Genomic DNA, 21,324 nt, shown 5'->3' with positions numbered 1-21,324 from the left:
TGAGGCCTGATGACTGGATGGGCTTATTTCAGATGGCAGCAATGCCTTATAGGGATGAGAAGCAAAGGGAATCAAACCAGTCTTCTCAATGTTTCAACTAACTCTGGAATGAGATGCTTCTATGACAAAACAAGTCCTGGGAAGTGACCAAGGTGAGATGAGTTTGAATTGTTATTCCAGGTTCCAAAGAGAACATGAATGATTTGCTGTTTTGTGTCTCAATGAAGTGTAGCCCCAATTAGAGATGGTAGGGCTAGGTCAGAAAGACTAAAGCTGCCAGTACCCAGGTGGTCTACTGGTCTCAACAGAGCAGCATCATTTGCAGAGGGAAGGCGCCCATAGATGACTGAACGGTTAGGCTAGGTTTGTCAAAATGTGTCTAACACTCTCACCTTACCTCCACGGAGTTCAGCACTGAATGGAATGGAGAGATGCAGATATGCTAGCCCCACGGCAAAAGGGAAAGTGCTTGAAAATGCCGCAAAATTCAGACCCCAGCAGAGGGAAGACTATAGGCAAGCTCCAATACACGTTAGTGACCAATACTTAGATTTTTCCAAGAGACAGTCAGGACAGACACTGTATGTTCTGTCCTCAGGAGTGCCGAATCCATTTTTCTCTCATTAAATGGGGGTTTGGACTATACAGCCTCTGTTGTCGTCTTTAAATTCTGTAACCTTTTTAGGAAGAAACAGCCTTAGAAATCATCTATGTCTTACCCTGTCAAGGGGAGGGGCTGTAACTCGTTTCTTTGTGACTAACTTGCATATGGTAGGAAACCAAGGTCCACAATAGATAAGCAACTAACACAAGGGGCCAAACACAGAGCTGAAACCCGGATTATTTTCTTCCTGAGCCCAGTGTTCTTTACACCACGTAATTCTAAGGTTCTCATCTGGGCTTCGGCTTCTGAAAACCTTTTTTGAAACTAAAGAAAATTCTGGTTCCATCCTATGTCCCTGACAACTTCCAAAGGGCTCCTTAACAGGAGTGCGACCACCGAGCCGTTTCTAAAGCTTCTTCTTGTGGTGCCTTTTCCCCCCACGGACAAGACACACAACCTAGCTCCAGAGATAAGGCCAGGGAAAAGTTCTGCCTAATAAAGACATTTCATGGATCTTTAAGGAAAGATTCAATCAAGTCTTTCTTCCTACCAAGGTAGAAATACACTTCAAAGAACAAACAAGTGAGAAGGAGTGAAGAGAGTGAAATTCCAAAATCACTCTAGTCTATTTACGTAATATAGTATTTGATTGCATTCTTTTGTACTGTTCCCTACTTTTATAATGTGTAAAATGTTTCACTATGTTCCAATTAATGGTTGAGCTTTAAATGAAAATATTCTGGATCTTTCATTTATTGGTATCAACCACAATGTTTTCATTTATTGGTATCAACCACAATGTCAAGACCCCCAAGAAATACTTGATCTAAACTGGGAGGGTCCAACACAGTTTTTTTTTTAATGGACTTGCCACCTTAAGAAACTTCAAGTGTATCTTTTTGTTGGCAAGAAAATTATTTCCCAGGAGGTAATCAGATTTCCCTCCCCGCCCCTGCTCTTTCCACCAACCCTCCTCCTAACATACACATATAGAGTTACACATTTCATGAAACTGTTTTGAGGCCAAGTTCACAGCAAGCAGTCTTAACATTTTCAGAAATGATCTGTCCTTCATATCTGCATAAGCTGGGATCCTTGGCAATGGGGAAAAGGTGCCATTTGCTTCTCTGAAGTAACTTGGGGTCTGAATTGGTTAAGAAGCCAAAGAGAAGAGGAAAGCATTTCCTTGTTTTCCCTATTAATGGTTTGTTGCAAAGGGATAAACTTCTCAAGAACCAAAGGTGAGGAAATGTGTTGGTCACCACTGGATTCTTGCTGGAAACAGAAGGCAGGTGAAATCTTCAGGAATCACTTCACACTCCAAAAACACTATTCTCAGCAATGATAATAGGCTAATCACACCACTGATCAAATTATTTCAGCTCAGTTCTTTATTTTGCAGTTAGAGACCAAATGAAATTAGAAACTGCTTTGGCACAGGTTAAAGGTGGCTCCCACTAGTTTTCCTCAGGATTATCAATACTCACTAGTTTTCCTAGAAAACTCACTAGTTTTCCTCAGGATTATCAATACTCATTACCAAAATGTACTTTTACTTAGTTACCATTTAAAGTTGCCACCAATGTAAATGACAGGGGGTAGGGGTGGGTGTCGGTGTGGGGAACCTGAGCATACACATAATTTTTAAATCTTTTAGATGTAATGCAATCAACTATATCTAATATTCTTTCAGAAAACAGAAGGAACACAAAACATGCTCAAAGATCAAGAAATCAAGTTATGCTTTTCATAAGGCACCACCAATTACCCTGATAAATTGTAAATAAATATGTAAGGGAATAATCAATAGGGAGTCTTGAGGTTTACAAGACATTCCTGTTTAGACCACTTGGAGTACTGCAAAAGAAAAAACAAGCAAGATACAGCTTGAATAACCCATCATATCCTTGCCCAGCGCACATCATTTGTTGCATAGTGGTGACTGGATATGATCCAGGACAAGAGAAGACCAAAATTCAAAACAATACATTAACATCCATTCTTCCTCACACTATAGTATGAGATACCACTTGGGGCATTCATATCCAAAGAAGTAATGGTATGATTAAAAAAAAAAAAAAAAGGAATTTCAAAAGGAGTATTTAAGGACCTGCTGTAAAAGCACCTTCTACACACACATGAAGCTAATCCACATGTGAAACTTTATCAAATCTGGTTATATGTGGGACTTCAACAGCTCAATTTTTCCACCATTTAAACTTTTCAAATCCCACTCCAAACTGTCACTTTCTCCCTTAAAAAGTGGATTATCCCATCCTTTGAAAGAGAGGCTTTCTCAGTTTTTCTTTTCATTCTCCTACTGTTAAGTGCTGGCTGATATTCACACAAATGTACTACAGAATTGAAATACTGACAAGCAAGTAGTTTCTTTACATGCACTGAATTGCATCCAGAATCCAAAAATTAAGAAGCACAAAAAGACATTTTTTGGACACCTACTAAAGACAAAAGTAGAGAAGAACAGAAGTAAAGCACAGGTAAAATCATGCTAATCTTACAGGTCAGCCTTTGTCCTTTCTTTAAAAAAAAAAAAAAAAAAAGGAGGGAGAGAGAGAGAGAGAGATGGGGTCTCACTGTTGCTCAGGTAGGACTCAAATTCCTACGTTCAAGCAATCTTCCCACTTCAGCCTCCTGACTACACTGCACTGGAGCACACCTGGCTGCCATGTTTTTTATTACTAAAGTACACTGTGGGCAATCACAGGTTTAATGTTTGCCTTTTCAATTATTCAGAGTATGACATGCAATAATTTATAATTTTACTGAGGCACAAATTTGAGTCATGCAGGCAAAGCTGGTGTGCAGCAGCTTAGTGAGGAAGTCCCGCATCTACACATCAACATGGCCTTGCTGCAGTACGTATCAGGAAGCAAAATAAACATCTGTGGAAGGAAAATCTCCTGTCTTCTCCCCCAGCTAGAAAGCTAACTACTAGTGCTGTATTTGTACTTCTAAACTTGGGGATCTGCATAGTTGTAATGACTTAGCTTTTAAGAATACCAAAGGCCTACCATTTTTCCATTTTTCTTTCTATAACCTTTGCCAAGGTTAAAATACTAATGATGAAGAATTGCAACTTCAGTTGCAGTTTAGAGGAGATAAGAAGGGTAGAAAGACATTTTAAATCATGTCTTAATACAAAATATTACAATACAGAAGAGAGCACGTTGTAAATAATTTTCTCTAAGTGAAAATAATGCTTTGTATTAGAACACCAACATTTCTTTAAATAGATCAATCTTGTTTCGTTAATTCCAAAACTGCAGATTTGTGTATTTTTTTGTTTTGCCATTAATTTCTCCCTTCTGTTCTTCTCAGCCTTGGTCTAAACCTGTGGTCAAGTCATACCAAATCCTCCATGACTTTCAAGTAAACAGAGCAAATCCCACAGTATCAACGAAAAGACATATTTAAGTTTCAAAACGTCAGAAGGTAACAGGAAGCCAGTCATACTTTCTCAGCATCCTCATGACTCTCCACTGATGGTGGAATCGTTAATGGATGATTAGGAAGGAAAAATAAAAATTGTAAATGTATTCCAGGCATCTATCACTTAAAATTACATTCAATTTTTAACCCACAAGTATCTGAAGACTTTTACAAAGAAGATCAAAAGGCAAAAAAAATTTTGTGCTTTCTTGTATAACATCAACCAGAGGAAATTCTACTTGATAATCATTAGTTTGGCAAAAGGAAAACTTATGAAATCGGTTAATTAGTTACCTTGCAATATCCACTGAAATCTTGGATCATACACAAACTTACTCGAGATGAGACCTCAAGACACATGCACGGCAACACTAACCAACCTCTGGACAAGTCAAAACACTCAGAAGGTTATATAGTATTAAGGAAAGAATGAATACAAAGTAGGTAACAGGGAAAACATTTACAGAAATTGGATTTTATAAGAAAACATCTTTTTTTTTTTTTTTTTTGTAAGATGCCTTTTGAGTTAAATCTCATACCCACTCAAACTGTAACTGGACAGTACATTTCACTTCTAGTTACTAGAAGACAGTTCTTTAAAAGAGACTGGGGCAAAAAGGGAAAAGGAGACTATAAGCCGTTGCTAGGTCCACCCCAATCCCCCCCTTTAAAAGGAAAACTGATGAATCTAAGTCAAACCACAGATTTTTTTAAACCAAAATAAACACACCAGACAGACAGTGATGACAAAACACTATTTTTAGTCTTTTTTTTTTTTTTTTTGTCCTTTAAAAAAATTTAGTCCCCTTCTAATAAGAGTTTACATATAGCTTACCTAAAACCGTAAGAACAGAGAACACGACAGGAGGGAAGAGGACACAGCACCATAATTTCAAACATTCATACGCAAAAGAAAACACAGCACAGGCTAGAGGGAGGCCAAGGTGCCCAGCAGACAGGAACAAGTCCCCACATACAAAGGACATATGATTATCTACAGGAACAAAAGCAAAATGGAAGATCTGGTCAGGCTGGGATGGAGGAGGGAGTGCTAACTCCTTGCACTACAAGGAAGGAATGGGATTTTTTTTTTAAAGCCAAAAAGAAAAAGCAAGCCCCCAAATGGATTTTTGATGTTGAAACTCTGTCATATGCTGCTGGTAACAGTAAATATATATATTTATATATTCATATATGTATATTAAAAAAGGAAAAATAATCTATTTATAGAACAGTCAGTAGTCAGAGACATTTAGAAAAAAGTAAAAACAAGTCCTTTTTTTTTCTTTTTAAAAATGGATTTACTAAAACAACTTCATCACCCAGAGGTACTACAACCCCGCATCCTCTGATGAAGCCATGGTGTTATTCAACAGCATCTGCTGTGGGCCGTAGTTAGAAATTGCCAGTGTTGGAAACAGCAGACACTGGGGTCAGGGCTGCAAGGCAAAAAGCTGTTATTTGCTGGTCTTGCTCATGGCCATGCCTGAAGCCTGGTGTCTGGAATACTTGTGAATGAAGTTTTCCCCGAAAAGCATGCATCACTGTGGCTCAGTAAGATAGTATGACTGGTCATCGTCGTCATCGTCTTCTCTTTTTTTTTTGGCAGAGGCCTGAATCCATGTACCTGCTCTTCCCTAAAATGTAGACCCAAGACAGCAAGACTTTTCAATGCCAAGAAAAGGCTCCTTGCCTTGTAGTAGGTTCTTCTCCCCAGAATCCAATCTAGTCAGATTTCTCATCTAGATGACATCCTCATCCTTACAAAGATAAGGTGACCTGCCCCAGCTGGTGAGAGGTTCTCCTATTTGGGGTGTTCTTCTAGCCCAAACAAGCACAAATAGCTGATGTCAATAGACTATTGATACCATTCCTTGACGTCTTAACAGAAATAACTTTGGCCCTGTTACTCCTAGTTGTATCTTTAGGGCATTAAGTACCAGGTAACAGTGGAAGGAAAGTGGTACTCCAATCCCTCTCTAACTATCCCAATGAAGGCGATCCAAGCAATTAGCACCTTCAGTTGGTGCTGCTCCTAAGCTGTAAGTCTCTAACTACTATCAGCTGGACAAAAGCCACATCCTACATGCCCTGTTAGCACACCAATGTATTAATACTAACCAGCCACCCTAGAGCTCAATCAAGCATCTGGCCTTAATGCAGTAAACCACACTCAAAGGAGACATGAACTATTGGCTGCTGTACCAAAGAAGACACCCTCTGCACAGATATGTTGACAGAGAATGTCACCCCAGAGTCCATGCAAAGAGGAAGCCAGCACTAAAAGAGGACTTTCTCTGAAGGCCATTCATCTTTGGAAACAACACTCCAAGTGGATATAAACCACTCTACGTGATGACTAAGGTCTCAATGTGGTCCATTTCCCCCCATGTCCCAAACTAACCAAGCATCTGCTAACTGGTCTCTTTCAGATCCTCCACTGGTAGTTTGTAGCTCATTATGAAGGAAGGAGGTGGTGCTGGACCTGGGCTAACTGGCCCCTGCTTCTTTGCACAGTTTATACAGATGTAATCTTCATTTTCAGCCATTTCTGGAGATACACCCACACAAACTTGATGAAACCACTCATCACAGCCACCATCACATTGTACCCAGTCTACCTGTAGGAAACAAGATTGGGGAATGTTTAGGTTACATAAACATTAAGCCTAGAATAAAAGCAAACCAAAGAGCTTTCTTGGCTTAAATGATAGCAAACAACTGGGATGTCTAGAGATAGGCAATGACTTCTTATGGGGTTATTTTTTAAAGAAAGAAGCTGAGAAGTTAATACCCCAAAATTATATTTTACCATAGTGTGTCCACAAAATTAGGCCTCTTAGGTACTCCATTACCTCATGAATACCTGGGGCTCCTTGTGAGGCAGAAACATGTTTGAGAAAAATTTGACAAAAAGGGAATTTCTAATAGAGCAGCCAAGTAGTTTTAGCTAATATTAACAATTTCTAGGCTCTAAGACAATGCAATTATCAATCAAGAAAGGAAGAGTACAACAATGTGAAGGCAATCCTGTGTATTAGCTTTATTTCAAAGAGATAAGCCAAAGTACTAAGAGCATTAAATACCTTTTTAGAAAAGCAGTCACATAGGCCACTTTTAAAACTAATATTTTTTATTCTTCTCTTCTTCCGTTACAAATACAACTCCCTATAAAAAGTTAGCAAATATCAGATGTCAAATCTTACAAATTAACCAATTATAACAGTCAAAGACACAGGTCAATAGATCACTCTGGGGTTTAAAATTCAAATCTGAAAAACTGACAGGTCAGTGGCAGGTGTCAAACTCTGACCCTTCTGACAATACTCGGATTACAGCAGGCTAGGAAGGGACTGTAGTTTGGTGACTGTAAGCCTTGGACTTAAAAGTTAACAATAAAGTGACTTTTGGCTTTTATATTTGAAGGCTGATTGTGGTAGTTTTTACAGCTAATGTCATGGCAGACAAGAACATTTAAGATGAAAAGAGCCGCTCTCCCTCACCTCAATACAAAGGTTGGTCACTTCATTGGCAACATAAGAAGCCACTTAAAACCATGTGCTTTACCAGATATCAAAGGAAGGAACAGAAAGGGATCAAAGAAGTACCTCTGTACAACTTATGAGAAAGAACAGATGAAGGAGGTTTTGGCTAGGTAAATGAGTTTCATTCAGAAAGTGAGAGGTTTTCAAAATTCGTTTCCATGTCCTAGAGAACAACTGTCAAACCACAGTAGTCATGTCAGTGGTTTTAGGCTTGTAATAAGGGGTGGGAAAAATAATTTGTCAAAATGATATTCTACTTGTATTGTTCCTATTCTAAAGTTCTAGATCTTAAGAAACAATACTGTTTAACATAAAGATTACTCAACTCAGAAGTTCTGAGTTTCAGTGCGTAATTTCAAGCAACTCACTTAACCTCATTGAATGGCTCAATTTCCTCATCTGAAAAATGGAGATGACATTAATTACTAGATTACCAAGAGGATCCAGTGAAATAATGTACAGCAAAACACCTAATTCACTGCCTAGGGTACTGGAGGCACTTTTCAGTCATGGTCTCGTGGCTCTACTCGTTATCCTACACTACACAAAACGTTTTGCATCTTGATATAACTGCAGCACTGCTTTTCAAAGTGTGTAGACCACTGGCATCAGAATCATCTATTCTGTTTGTTAAACATGTAGCTGGGACCTATCACCCTATGAACTCAGAATGTCTGGGGAGTACAAGCCAGAAGCTTACATTTTTAATCAGCTCCCAAGTGATTCTCATTTATTCTAAATCCGATTGCTGCTGGTCCTCTGTGACATCACTTCCTGTAAATTCAGAGCAACTTAACAATACCTTCCTAAAAACTGATTTGTTTTTGTTCTGTAATTGTTTGTTTACCTTCTGTCTGTGCAATAAAAAAACTCACTAAAATGTTCCTATTGTAGCAAACTAATCAGAGACCAAAAAATAAAAAGGGAAATAACGGCATCTGTGCAAAATGTAAAAATTAAAGTACTGCAAGCAGTAAAGACTCACAAAATGCTAGCTGTTCGAGTAGGTGCACTCAAGTGTTTCGGCTGTTTGGGACAGATAAAGGGAACTGGATAGGTAAATTGTGGCTCTCTGTGCTGCCCAGGTTTGAGATCCTATGCTGTTTATGATGGTACCCGTGAACCAACAGATACCTTTACCCTTACCTCCAACCCACTTAATGCAGTCTAGTCCCCATTCATGCTAATCCATTGGATAAGAACGTTACCAATGTATCAGTATTTGCTACAAAGAAGTGTCCCAGGTCTTTTGAAACCTAGTGTTTGCACTATACTCACTGGCTTACAATTTCCCAAAATTCTCTCGCAAATAAGACAAGACTTTCCCTTTTGTGATTTTCACTCGAGGTCCCTTCCTAAGCCTAGATCTTCTACCATTTCAAAAGATCTATAACCTTTCTTGAGACATTGGTACACAAATTCTAACCTAGACTACAGGTTATGTAACAATTTGGCCTGATAACAGAACAAGTAAAAACAGTCCTTCTCTTTACTAGTATCTTTGTTATCATGCTCATCTACTAACAATCAAAGTGAGCCCTACTTTTGTGTGAAAGGCCCACAGCATCATAAAGCAACCTAAAGTCTGGGCTGCCGACCGAATCCACAGATGACTCTGACACAGGGCCAACAGACTAGGTAGTGTCCTGAAAATTCAAGAACACAGAGTTTGGATAACTGTATCAACTGTCATTTCCCCTTTCATTATTTCTCGGGAGATGTATTTCGTGAATCACAAAAAGAATTATTAAACTTCACAGCTGTGAACTGTTCAAATACTAAATGATAAGAGATTCTACATCACAGTACAAATAGGTTACTATGTTTAGATCTGGGGGAAATGTCTGTTTTAAAAAGAAATACATTAAAACGAGGAAATACTAGTTTAATATTCACGTTTTGCTGTATGGTTTCATATTTACACTTAAGAAACAATACTTGGCATAGTATATTTTGTTCATTTCGTAAAGAATAGTACTGCACTGGGAAAAAAGAAAATCTGGTAATTTAGTGATATTCTTAGCTTAGTAATTAAACTGAGCTTTTGTTATTTGGCATTTAATATCGTTTGCACCTCAAGTTTCCTAGTAAAAGCAGGATTTGAAAAAGGAAAACAATTCATTTAGTGAACTACAACACACGTTCAGAATCCTTGTGTATTATTTTCTTGGTGCTCTCAATATTCAGTGACCAACCCTCCCAATTTGCCGAGGAGTGACAGATTTCTCAGTATGTGGGAATTTCAGTGCTAAAACAGGGAAAGTCCCAGGGAAACTGGGACAGTTGGTTACTCTAGCTGAACATCAAGCACGCGTGTGCATGCGTGTGTGTGTGTATTACACACATTTAGGTAACTTAATCTTTGATTATCTGTGCCAAAAGGAGGTATGAACTAGTAAAGCCATTGAAAACGCAAATACCTTGATTGAGGCAACACCCCCATGATAATCTTAAATCAGGGTGGCTAATAAATAGTAAGAATCAAAGTTCACAAATTTAATCTCTTAATTTACCACACAAAACTTCTCATGTAAGTAGGAATGGGTAAAGGAAAAGGCCAACAATAAGAGGGTTAAAAAAAGTGAAGAGAAAAAGAAGACTATTTTCATAAGTAAAACTATTAAATATTTATTCTAATACAGAAGAAAAATACTACTTAAATTAGTAGCCTGAAAGAATTTGGTCTTTTTCCAGTTAACTTGTTTTATCTTTGGTTAAACAAGACTGAATAAAGAGTTCTGACAGAAAAAGATTCTGAACTTTAAAATTAATTTTTTAAAAATAGTTCTTTGTTAATAATAATTTTAGCTTGACATTAATTTAATAATCAAAGGAAAAATTATTTTTTCAAAACCTTTTACATTATTCTGGTATTGTCTTTCTTTTTCTAAAACATCTTGAAATTGAGGCTAGGCACATTTAAACTAGCCTCATTTAATCTTTCTTTTAATTTTTAAAAGAGCATTTCTCAAAAAAAGAGCTGGGCATGGTGGCATGTGCCTGTAGTCCCAGCTATTCAGGAGGCTGAGGTAGGAGGGCTGCTGGAGCCCAGGAGATCAAGGCTGCAGTGAGCTATGACCACACCACTGTACTCCAGGCTGGGCAACAGAGTAGGACCCTGTCTCAAAAAAAAAAAAAAAAAAAAAAATTTTCAATCTGCATATTTTGGGGGAAAAGTCATAGTAATTATTGGTTAGAGAAATAATAGTAATTACTGGTCAGAGAATTCACCTAAAAACAAGTGAACCCTAGAAGTTATTTTTTGCAGAATGATATTTTAAAGAACAAACTGGCCTAAAAAGCATGATTTTCTTTTCTTTTTTTTTAACATCATCTTGCCAATCTTTTTCTTTCTGAGACAGGGTATCCCTGTCTCGCCCAGGCTGGAGTGCAGTGGGGCAATCACAGGTTCAACCATAGCACATTAACTATAGCCTTGAACTCCTGGGCTCAGGCAATCCTCCTGTCTCAACCTTCTGAGTAGCTGGGACTAGAGGGATGGGCCACTGCACCTGGCAAAAGCATTCTTTTCTTATTTTGTTCTAAACATGTGTGTTAGTATATTAAGTTTTCTCAGCGAAATACTAAACACTGAGAAAGTTTTAACATTCTTTACAGAAACTTTTATAGAACTGTAACTTTTATTTAGTAAAATCAATGTCAGGAACAAACATGTAGAACCATAAAAACCGCAAAATAGCAGTAACAGGCAAAATACCTATAATGTGAAATAACTTCTGCTTAAAATGAAACACATTATATAAACTAACAACATAGGGTGGGGCACACATTGCTCACCTTTATGTATTTTAACAGTTCAAAATAGACACTTTCTCTGAGCACTCAGCCAAATCTCCTTTTGCTCCATCAAAATGTAGGTGATAACTCTAGATTTTGTTCACAAAACACCTATACTATTAGGAGCAAATCTCACCGTTCTTTCAAAAATAATGATCACATCTTAGCACTTGCGTTGCATTTTTTGGTTAACAAGTGCTTTCATAGAGATTGTTTCGTCTTATCATCATAACCCTTTGAATAGGTAGGGCACCTGTTAATTTGACAATTTCAAAGCAAATGAAAAAAAAACGGCCTAAGTGTTTATATTGCTATAAGAAGACAACAGTAATAATTGATGAACTGAATCCTATTTAAATGCTGAGCAGAAGGGAGGGGAAAGATTAAGTGATAAGGAGAAAAAGTACAAAAATAAGACAAAAGGCTCATGATTGATACAAACATGATAGAAAGAATGACAGGAAAGTTTAAAACGGAAACATCCTACCTTGCTGCTCGTCTTTAAATTACCATAAAATTAAGGGAGAAAGAAAAGGGAGAAGGCTCTGCCAGTGCTGAACTGCTGCACTTTGGTGCCCAAAGAGAAAGTTAACTCTTCCTCAGCCTCTTTAATAAACAAACTCAGATGGAAATAAACACAAAATTAAAGATAAAAATAATATGCACATATATATGTACTAAAATGTTTATAACATAGAATGCTTATACAATGAATAGATGCAAGTCAGTGAACAGTCTGACAATGACATAAAACAAATGCCATAGAAAAAAACTGGGAAGGAAACACTAAAATATTTATAGCTGTCTGCCTTGGAAGATTAGACTACAGGATATGTATTTTACTATACACAGTATTCATTTTCCAAAAAATGAACAGAATACCCCTAATACATCTCATTTAAATATGTGTCATTTAGTTTTGGAATGTGTTTTTGTACTTACATCTCAGTTACCGATGGGGTAGAGGTGTTAGTGGAGACAACCTGGTCTGAGAGCCAGGGATCTAGGGTTCTACTTTTGGTTTTGCTACTGATCAGCTCTGTAACTTTGGTCACATAATTATCTTCCCTGAGTCCTGGTTGCACCAGTTGTAAAATGAGCAGCCTGAACAAGGTAAACTCTTGGTCCCTTCAAGCTCTAAAAATGTTTAAGTATTTCATTGAAAAAGTGAGGGCATAACCTATAGGGAATAGAGATGCAGTTTTACTTGTTTATATTTTCAAACTGAAGCACTATTAGAATTCTAAATATCAAATAGTATAATGAGTATAATAAAATTAAAACTACAGATTTATCAATATTCTTGATAAGAACTGTAACAGGGGCCTCCAATCATTTAAACAACTGGAATTTCTCATAAAGTCTGACTATTACTCTCAAAAGTTGAGATGGAGTTTCACTCTTTTTGCCTAAGCTGGAGCACAACCTCTGCCTCCTGGGTTCAAGTGATTCCCCTGCCTCAGCCTCCCAAGTAGCTGAGACTACAGGTGCACGTCACCACACCCGGCTCATTTTTTGTATTTTTAGTAGAGATGGGGTTTCACCATGTTGGCTAGGCTGGTCTCAGAACTCCTGACCTTAGGTGATCCACCTACCTCGGCCTCCCAAAGTGCTGGGGTTACAGACAAGAGCCACCATGCGCAGCCTAAAATAATGCATTTATAGGTTTGAATTATTTGTTCCCAAAGATTTGAAGAAAATCATATTCCATTTAGGAGAGTGCTTACAGGTCTGAGTGTGAGTAAGATATGGACTAAAAGTTTCAAGTCTTTGGAATACAATCTTAATGCAATTGGCCGCAGCTCTTACAATACTGGCCCAGGATTTTCTTCAGGCCACTGGGACTATCTGACAAGGTATTTAGTTCTCTGAGCCACCTTACAGGGAAGGCACAAGATTATTCTGAAACTTGTTATGCCCACAGCATATGAAATGCACCATTTGCCAGGGAATGTCACATAGCTTCTCTCTGCTCCTGTCTCATTATGTTCACTAAGTCTATGATTTCTAAAATACAACACTTCTACTAGGCACACTAAGAGCCTTACTTTTCAAAACAGTTTATAGAAATTGTACAAAAGATATTATGTTGGAAGTTCAAATCCTAGAATCAAAAACATACTATAAATTGATCTCAAACATGTGTCTCCACAACTGTTGTTCCTTGACCTCTCACGCTTGACCCTAAACAGCTGGAACTCACCTTGTCCTTGCAGGGCCTTTGGCAGTTCTGTGCTGCGCACACAGCATTCTCATCATCAGACTCCTCTGCTCCTGACCAGTCATACTTCGAGGGAATGTCCAGCACTTTCTTCTCTCTTTTCTTTTCAGTGCTCTCTTTCACAAGTTCAACTTTGGCTGCAGCAGCCTTCTCCTTCTTTTTCTTTCTCTCTTCTTCTTTTGCTAGTTTCTTGGCCAGTTTATTCAGCTCCTTTGATTTGTCTGCACTTAATTTTAATTTCTTCTTTTTAGGTTTGTCCATTTTCTTTAACTCCTTGGACTTCTGTTTTCCTTCTCCAAAAAGTTGTTCTACCTTTTCTAGCTTCCGTTTCCGTTTCTTCTCTGAAGAGTCCTTTCCTTTCACTTTTAGTGGTTTCTCTTCCATGCTGTCATCCTTCAAAAATATAAAATTGGGAACAATTTTAAAGCAAGACAGTTAAAAAACTACTTAGTATTACTCTCTTATATGAGGTACCTAGAATAAACACATTCAAAGAGACGGAAAGCTGAACAGAGGTTACCAGAGGCTGCAGGGAAGAAGAAATGAAGATTTGTTTAGTGAGTATAGTTTCTGTTGGGGATAACTAAAAAATTCAGGAAATGAATAGTGGTGACAGTTGTGTAACACTGTCAATCTACCTAATGTAACTGAATTGTCTACCTAAAAAGGGTTAAATGGTAAATTTTATGTTATGTATACTATGCTACAATAAAAAACATTTATGGGCCAGGTGCAGTGGCTCACGCCTGTAATCCCAGCACTTTGGGAGGCCGAGGCGGGTGGATCACTTGAGGTCAGGAGTTCGAGAGCAGCCTGGCCAACACGGTGAAACCCCGACTCTACTAAAAATACAAAAATTAGCCGGGCGTGGTGGTGCGTGTCTGTAGTCCCAGCTACTTGGGAGGCTGAGGCAGGAGAATGGCTTGATCCCAGGAGGCGGGGGTTGCGGTGAGCCGCGATCAATCCACTGCACTCCAGCCTAGGCCACAGAGCAAGACTCCATCTCAAAAAACACAAAAAGGATTTATGTTATTCTAAAGATATTTAAAAGACATTTTAAGAAGGCAAGTATACTATTCAATGAAGATAACAGTAGAAAATCACAAGTCTGAAATGAAATATTTATCTTACATTAGCTTACTAGGAGAAAAAGGGCACACAAAAAAATTCAGTGTTAGCATATTAACAGTTGGTAGCATCTCTGTTAGAGATGAAAACATACACAAAAAGCAAACTGTACTAAATTATGTAATAACTTTTGGGGTCTTCATGAATTACTAGTAAAGTTCTTTCTTAACCCAAATAATAAAAGTATCAGTAGTTATTTTTAAAAAGTCAGAAAAACATAAAATTGTATCCATGATCTCATTACACAGAATATATAGTGACTTTGCCAACGGCTAGAAAACAGTTCGTGTGACAAAGCAAAGAAAAATCGTCATTTTTGCTTTTGGCTTTTTAATACTGTAGCTAGTATGTGCCAATGTAATAAACATTTAAAATTTTAATGGTAAAAGTGTATCTAGCAACAGAAAGAATGGGAGGGGGCATCAGAGAAAGAAATACTGAAGAAATATAACATAAACCTAATAATTCCCTTGAGAATTCATTTTTCTGTAGATTTGACACTTGAAAATCTTTGACAGGAATCTAAGAATCAGCAGAATCCAAAAGAACACTGGATTATAAGTGCCTTAAGTCTATTACATCTTAAATAAGATATTTAACCTCTTAATAATTTGTGCTTCCTTATCTATAAAATAAAGAAGATTGGGTAAGACAATGAATGTGAAGAAAATGCTTTGCAGACTGGAAAACACTATCTAAATTAGGTTACCTAGACTTGACTTTCAAAACAAAAACAAACTATAGTATGCTAAATATATCTGCATCAACTACTGGTGGCATGGTACCATTCCATTACATGGAAAGAAGGAAACTAATGAAAAGAATACAAGTCAAATGGCAGAATTTGAATCCAGGTCTCTTTATTTTTTACTGGATATGTGACCTTAATTTTCCACCTCTCATACTTACTTTCTTCATATGCAGAATGGGTAAAATACTTGCCCTCTCACTCCCCTACCCATTCCTCTTCAAGACAGTGGTGAGGACCAAATGAGCTCATGGATATGGTATCGCTGTCTCATCAAATGAGCTCATGGAATTGCTACGTAAGTGTGATATATGAATGTGGACCTTCTCTCCCACCCAATCTACTTCTATTTAACCATCCCTGTGCCTCTTTTTTATAGCTACTACATATTCTCCCCTATCTCTGGGCCCTCCAATAATGACAGTCTGAGCTAAAGAGGTTGTTCTAAACTAGATGGTTATCAATCACACCCTTGCCCGCTTCTTTTTAGCAAAAATGGCCATTTTTTTCAACTTAGATACTACCTAAAAGTTTAATAAAGAAAAACCTAAGTCAAATTTCTGGCGTCCTACAAGAAGGAAAGGAAAAAGGAAAAAGGAAAAAGGAAAAAGGAAAGGAAAGGAAAAGGAAAGGAAAGGAAAAGGAAAAGGAAAAGGAAAAGGAAAAGGAAAGGAAAGGAGAAAAAGGAAAGGAGAAAGAAAAGGAAAGGAAAGGAGAAAAAGGAAAGGAGAAAGGAAAGGAAAGGAGAAAGAAAAGGAAAGGAAAGGAGAAAGGAGAAAGGAAAGGAAAGGAAAGGAAAGGAGAGGAGAGGAGAGGAGAAAGGAAAGGAAAGGAGAAAAAGGAAATGAGAAAGGAAACGAAAGGAGAAAGGAAAGGAGGAAAGGAGAGAGGAGAGAGGGGAGAGGGGAGAGGGGAGAGGGGAGTGGAGAGGAGAGGAGAGGAGAGGAGAGGAGAGGAGAGGAGAGGAAAGGAAAGGAAAGGAAAAGGAAAGGAAAGGAAAGGAGAGGAAAGGAAAGGAAAGGAGAAAAGGGGAAAAGGGGGAAAGGGGAAAGGAAAAGGGAAAGGAGAAAAGAGAAGAAAAAAAAGGAAAGGAAAGGAGAAAAGAAAAAGAAAAGAGAGAAAGAGAAAGAGAGAGAAAGGGAGAAAGAAAGAGAAAAAGAGGGAGGAAGGGGGAAAGGTGGGAAGGCAGGCAGGCAGGCAAGCCAGCAAGCCATAATGCCCAACTTCTTTGACTGAAGTGGGAAAGTAGGCCAGCCAGATTACTGCCCTCAGCCATCCCTCTGCCGACATTTATGGTACCTCTAAGGAACCCAGGCATTCTAGTTTTATAAGCACTGTTTAAATAAGTATTAAATCCACACCTCCATGATATGCAAGAATCTGTCTTCAGAGGGCGGGTGTGTGGCCTGCAAAATCCGCCATATGTGTTGAGTCTCGTCCAGAGACACTTCCAGGAGGTCTCCAACCATCATAAGTTCTTCCAGCTGGGCCTTAGCTCCAGGAGACAACTCCAGCACTGGAGGTTCCAAACTTCGGGGCACCAAAGGGCTCTTCCGAGGTTGTTTCCTTGGGGTGCTAGAACCTTTCCCAAAAAATACCATAAAACAAAGCAAATAAAAATTAAAACTATGGAAAAAAACATGTTTTCAAAGTAAATATTTACAATAGCCCCTCAGACCCCCAATACTAACTTCAGATATCTGGATTAATTCTATCAGTATGAAAATGTAAACACAATTAGAAACAAATACAGACCAAAAAGGCGAACAATTCCAAGGCCCACTCTAAAAAAAAAATGGTTTGGCGTTATTAATAAAAAGCGGTTCTTCCAGCCGGGCGTGGTGGCTCACGCCTGAAATCCCAACACTTTGAGAGGCAGAGGCGGGTGGATCACCTGAGGTCAGGAGTTGGAAACCAGCATGACCAACACAGTGAAACCCCATCTCTACTAAAAATGCAAAAAATTAGCCAAGCATAGTGGCACATGCCTGTAATCCCAGCTACTCCAGAGGCTGAGGGTAGGAGAATCGCTTGCACTTGGGAGGGGAAGGTTGCAGTGAGCCAAGATCACGCCACTGCACTCCAATCTGGGCAACAAGAGAGAAACTCCATCTCAAAAAAAGAAACAAAACAAAAAAAGTAGTTCTTTACCCTGAATGTTAATTTCTATTGAGTTTTTATCGTGTGGCAAGGGGAGCAAGGAACCAGAATCTCTCTATTTTAGAGTATACCAAAAGATTAAGTATTTAATAAAGCATTTGGCTGCCTTATATAAATAACTGGTTATCTTTCTAATGAACAGAAAATAAGACACAGTTCCATAAAATCCTGAATTTTATTATAAAGACATAAACACCCTCCATTTTCCAGAGTTGTGACCTAAAGTAATGTGATTTGTTTTTGCTGAGGGAGAGAAAAATGAACATCACAGAGAAAATCACCCTCCAAGGAAAGGAAGGACTTTCTACAATTAAAGTAACCCAGAAACAGAATAAATATGCTTAAAAAGCAGCAGTTCCACAACACCTGATAACGACCAAATAGCGCGTGAAGGACTACCTATCCGGGATTTTCTAGAACTGAGGCATGGGACTAGATGGCCCCTAAAGTTCTTCTAATTAGGACTCTAAAATTCTTTGTAAGTTTTCAGGTTGTGATGACAGAAAATGCAAATAGGGATTGGCTTTTCCTAAAGAAAACAGCATTTTCAGGTTCCATTAGCATTTCACAGCCAACCATTGTACTCCACTCAAACGGGACTCACAGTCTTGATTAACATAATGTTTTTCTCACTGGTTTTCTGCTTATCTTCCCCCCAGTTTTTTAAAGGAGTAATACCTTGAGAACAACTCTTGGAAGCAGAAGAGTAAGCATGCTCTGCACAAAATGAAGGTGCTGTCCACATGTGAGTCACCACCTCCTCAGATTTGATGGGAATCTCTTCATCACAAAAAAGATTGGGTTCAAGACTACTAGAGGACTTCACACTGGCTGTGTCCTGAAGAAGAAACAAAGAGAAGTATTCAGAATTAGTCATTTAACTTATTTTATGACAAGGCCCAAAATGGAGGCTTTCAGGTTAAAGCTTCTAATATACTAAAAATATGAGATTAAAATTAAATATCTGATGTTAAATAGGATAGAAAATGTCCATTGGGGAGAAAAACTAATTGTGGCAGGCCAGGTTTCCATTAGCAACCAGAACAGTTTCTACTAACACATTACTATAATTCTAATTAATGTGTAAGTTAAACAGTAAAGAAATGGAGAAACTATGGTCTTCGTACAAGGGCTGAAATGTGAAAACAAACCCATTAAGATTTTCACCTGGGTTTTCTCAGACCCTAAAGCCTGATAAAATTATGAAGGCATTCTTACACACCCCTTGTACCAGGGCCCACTTAAGATTAAGAAATTTTTCCAAGTTTCTAGAGAAAGCTTTCCAGGCCCTGGACCCTACCCTAGACACAGTCTGAGTGAAAGAGCCTTGCTTGTAGGTGCACCTCCCACACACAGACACAGAGTTTAGAATGAATACAAGTATTGAAAAAAACTTGTAACTTAGTTGGTCTGGTGAGTTACTCCATAACCGGTTGCAGAAATAAACTCCCTTCTTTCTCAGTCAGTCTGCATCTTCTTATTGGACTGAGAGAAAAAAGCAGCTAGACCTTGTTCTGTCCAGGAACACAATGACTACAGATTCAAGCCAAAAGAGAGTATTAAGGTCACAAACAATCCACAGAGATAACAAACCTACAAAAAAATTACTATTGCTCTCTACATTCCTCCTCTCTGGGCAGGGCATCTCGAAAAAAAGGCAGCAGTCCCAGTCAGGGACTTACAGATAAAATCCCCATCTCCCTGGGACAAAGCACTAGGGGAAGGGGCAGCTGTGGATCTAGCTTCAGCAGAGTTCAATTTCCCTGCCTGACAGCTCTGAAGAGAGCAGCAGATCTCCCAGCACAGCACTCAAGCTCTGACAAGGAACAGACTGCCTCCTCAAGAGGGTCCCTGGCCCCCATGCATCCTGACTGGGAGACACCTCCCAGCAGGGTCAACAGACACGTCATACAGGAGAGCTCTGGCTGGCACCTGGCTGGTACCCCTCTGGGACAAAGCTTCCAGAGGAAGGAACAAGCAGCAGTCTCTGCTGTTCTGCAGCCTCTTCTGGTGATACTGAGGCAAACAGAGTCTGGAGTGGACCTCCACCAAACTCCAGCAGACCTGTAGCAGAGGGGCCTGTTTGAAGGAAAACTAACAAACAGAAAGAAACAGTATCAACATCAACAAAAAGAACGTCCACTCAGAGACCCTACCCAAAAGTCACCAAAATCAAAGACCAAAGGTAGATAAATCCACGGAGATGGGGAGAAACTAGCACAAAAAGGCTGAAAATTCCAAAAACCAAAACACCTCTTCTCCTCCAAAGGATCAAATCTCCTCGCCAACAAAGGAACAAAACTGGACGGTGAATGAATTTGATAAACTGACAGAAGTAGGCCTCCGAAGGTGGGTAATAACAAACTCCTCCGAGCCAAAGGAGCATGTTCTAACCAATGCAAGGAAGCTAAGAACCTTGAGAAAAGGTTAGAGGAATTGCTAACTAGAATAACCAGTATAGAGAACATAAATGACATGATGGAGCTAAAAAACACAGCACAAGAACTTCGTGAAACATACACCAGAATCAACAGCTGAATCGATCACGCAGAAGAAAGGATATCAGAGATTGAAGATCAACTCAATGAAATAAAGTAAGAAGACAAGATTAAAGAAAAAACAGTGAAAAGAAACAAAGCCTCCAAGAAATATGGGACTATGTGAAAACACCAAATCTACATTTGATTGGTGAACCTGAAACTGACAGGGAGAACGGAACGAAGTTGGAAAACACTCTTCAGGATATTATCCAGGAAAACTTCCCCAACCTAGCAAGGCAGGCCAACATTCCAATTCAGGAAATACAGAGAACGCCACAAAGAAACTCCTCGAAAAGAGCAAACCCAAGACACGTAATCGTCAGATTCACCGAGGTTGAAATGAAGGAAAAAATGTTAAGGGCAGCCAGAGAGAAAGGTCGAGTTACCCACAAAGGGAAGCCCATCAGACTAACAGCGGATCTCTTGGTAGAAACGCTACAAGCCAGAAGAGAGTGGGGCCAATATTCAACATTCTTAAAGAAAAGAATTTTCAATCCAGAGTTTCATATCCAGCCAAACTAAGCTTCATAAGTGAAGGATAAATAAAATCCTTTACAGACAAGCAAGTGCTGAGAGATTTAGTCACCACCAGCCCTGCCTTTCAAGAGCTCCTGAAGGAAGCACTAAACATGGAAAGGAACAATTGGTACCAGCCACTGAGAAAAACATACCAAATTGTAAAGACCATCGACGTTATGAAGAAACTGCATCCTAACGGGCAAAATAACCAACTAGCATCATAATGACAGGATCAAATTCACACAAAACAATATTAACCTTAAATGTAAATGGGCTAAATGCCCCAATTAAAAGGCACAGACTAGCAAATTGGATAGAGTCAAGACCCATCAGTGGGCTGTATTCAGGAGACCTATCTCACTTGCAAAGATACACACAGGCTCAAAATAAAGGGATGGAGGAAGATCTACCAAGCAAATGGAAAGCAAAAAAAAGCAAGGATTGCAGTCCTAGTCTCTGATAAAACAGACTTTAAACCAACAGAGATCAAAAGAGACAAAGAAGGGCATTACATAATGGTAAAGGGATCAATGTAACAAGAAGAGCTAACTATTCTAAATGTATATGCACCCAATACAGGAGCACCCAGATTCATAAAGCAAGTCCTTAGA

The 21,324-nt window shown here is 38.8% G+C and overlaps 1 protein-coding gene and 1 long non-coding RNA gene across 2 annotated transcripts in view; both read right to left on the bottom strand.

The window, feature by feature from the left end:
• Positions 1 to 1,977: 1,977 nt before the first annotated feature.
• On the bottom strand, positions 1,978 to 3,127 carry LOC105522582. The gene is made up of 2 exons (XR_001003471.1): positions 2,092 to 3,127; positions 1,978 to 2,061 (listed from the first exon to the last, which is right to left on the bottom strand). It is a non-coding gene; the product is annotated as an uncharacterized LOC105522582 (long non-coding RNA).
• A 682-nt stretch (positions 3,128 to 3,809) lies between these two features.
• The window catches only part of KDM5A (lysine (K)-specific demethylase 5A), a 105,000-nt gene continuing 87,485 nt past the window's right edge, over positions 3,810 to 21,324 (bottom strand). The window contains exons 25-28 of the mRNA XM_011957124.1: positions 18,333 to 18,492; positions 16,856 to 17,076; positions 13,601 to 14,011; positions 3,810 to 6,675 (exon numbers count right to left, since the gene is read on the bottom strand). Coding sequence (XP_011812514.1) covers positions 6,469 to 6,675; positions 13,601 to 14,011; positions 16,856 to 17,076; positions 18,333 to 18,492 — 999 coding nt within the window. The 3' untranslated portion in view covers positions 3,810 to 6,468. The remainder of the gene's footprint in view (positions 6,676 to 13,600; positions 14,012 to 16,855; positions 17,077 to 18,332; positions 18,493 to 21,324) is intronic.

This window comes from Colobus angolensis, unplaced genomic scaffold, assembly GCF_000951035.1.
Source record: "Colobus angolensis palliatus isolate OR3802 unplaced genomic scaffold, Cang.pa_1.0 Scaffold437, whole genome shotgun sequence".
NCBI lineage: Eukaryota > Metazoa > Chordata > Mammalia > Primates > Cercopithecidae > Colobus > Colobus angolensis.
Note: the sequence above shows the minus strand (reverse complement) of the source record. Positions and strands in the feature narration are given on the sequence as shown.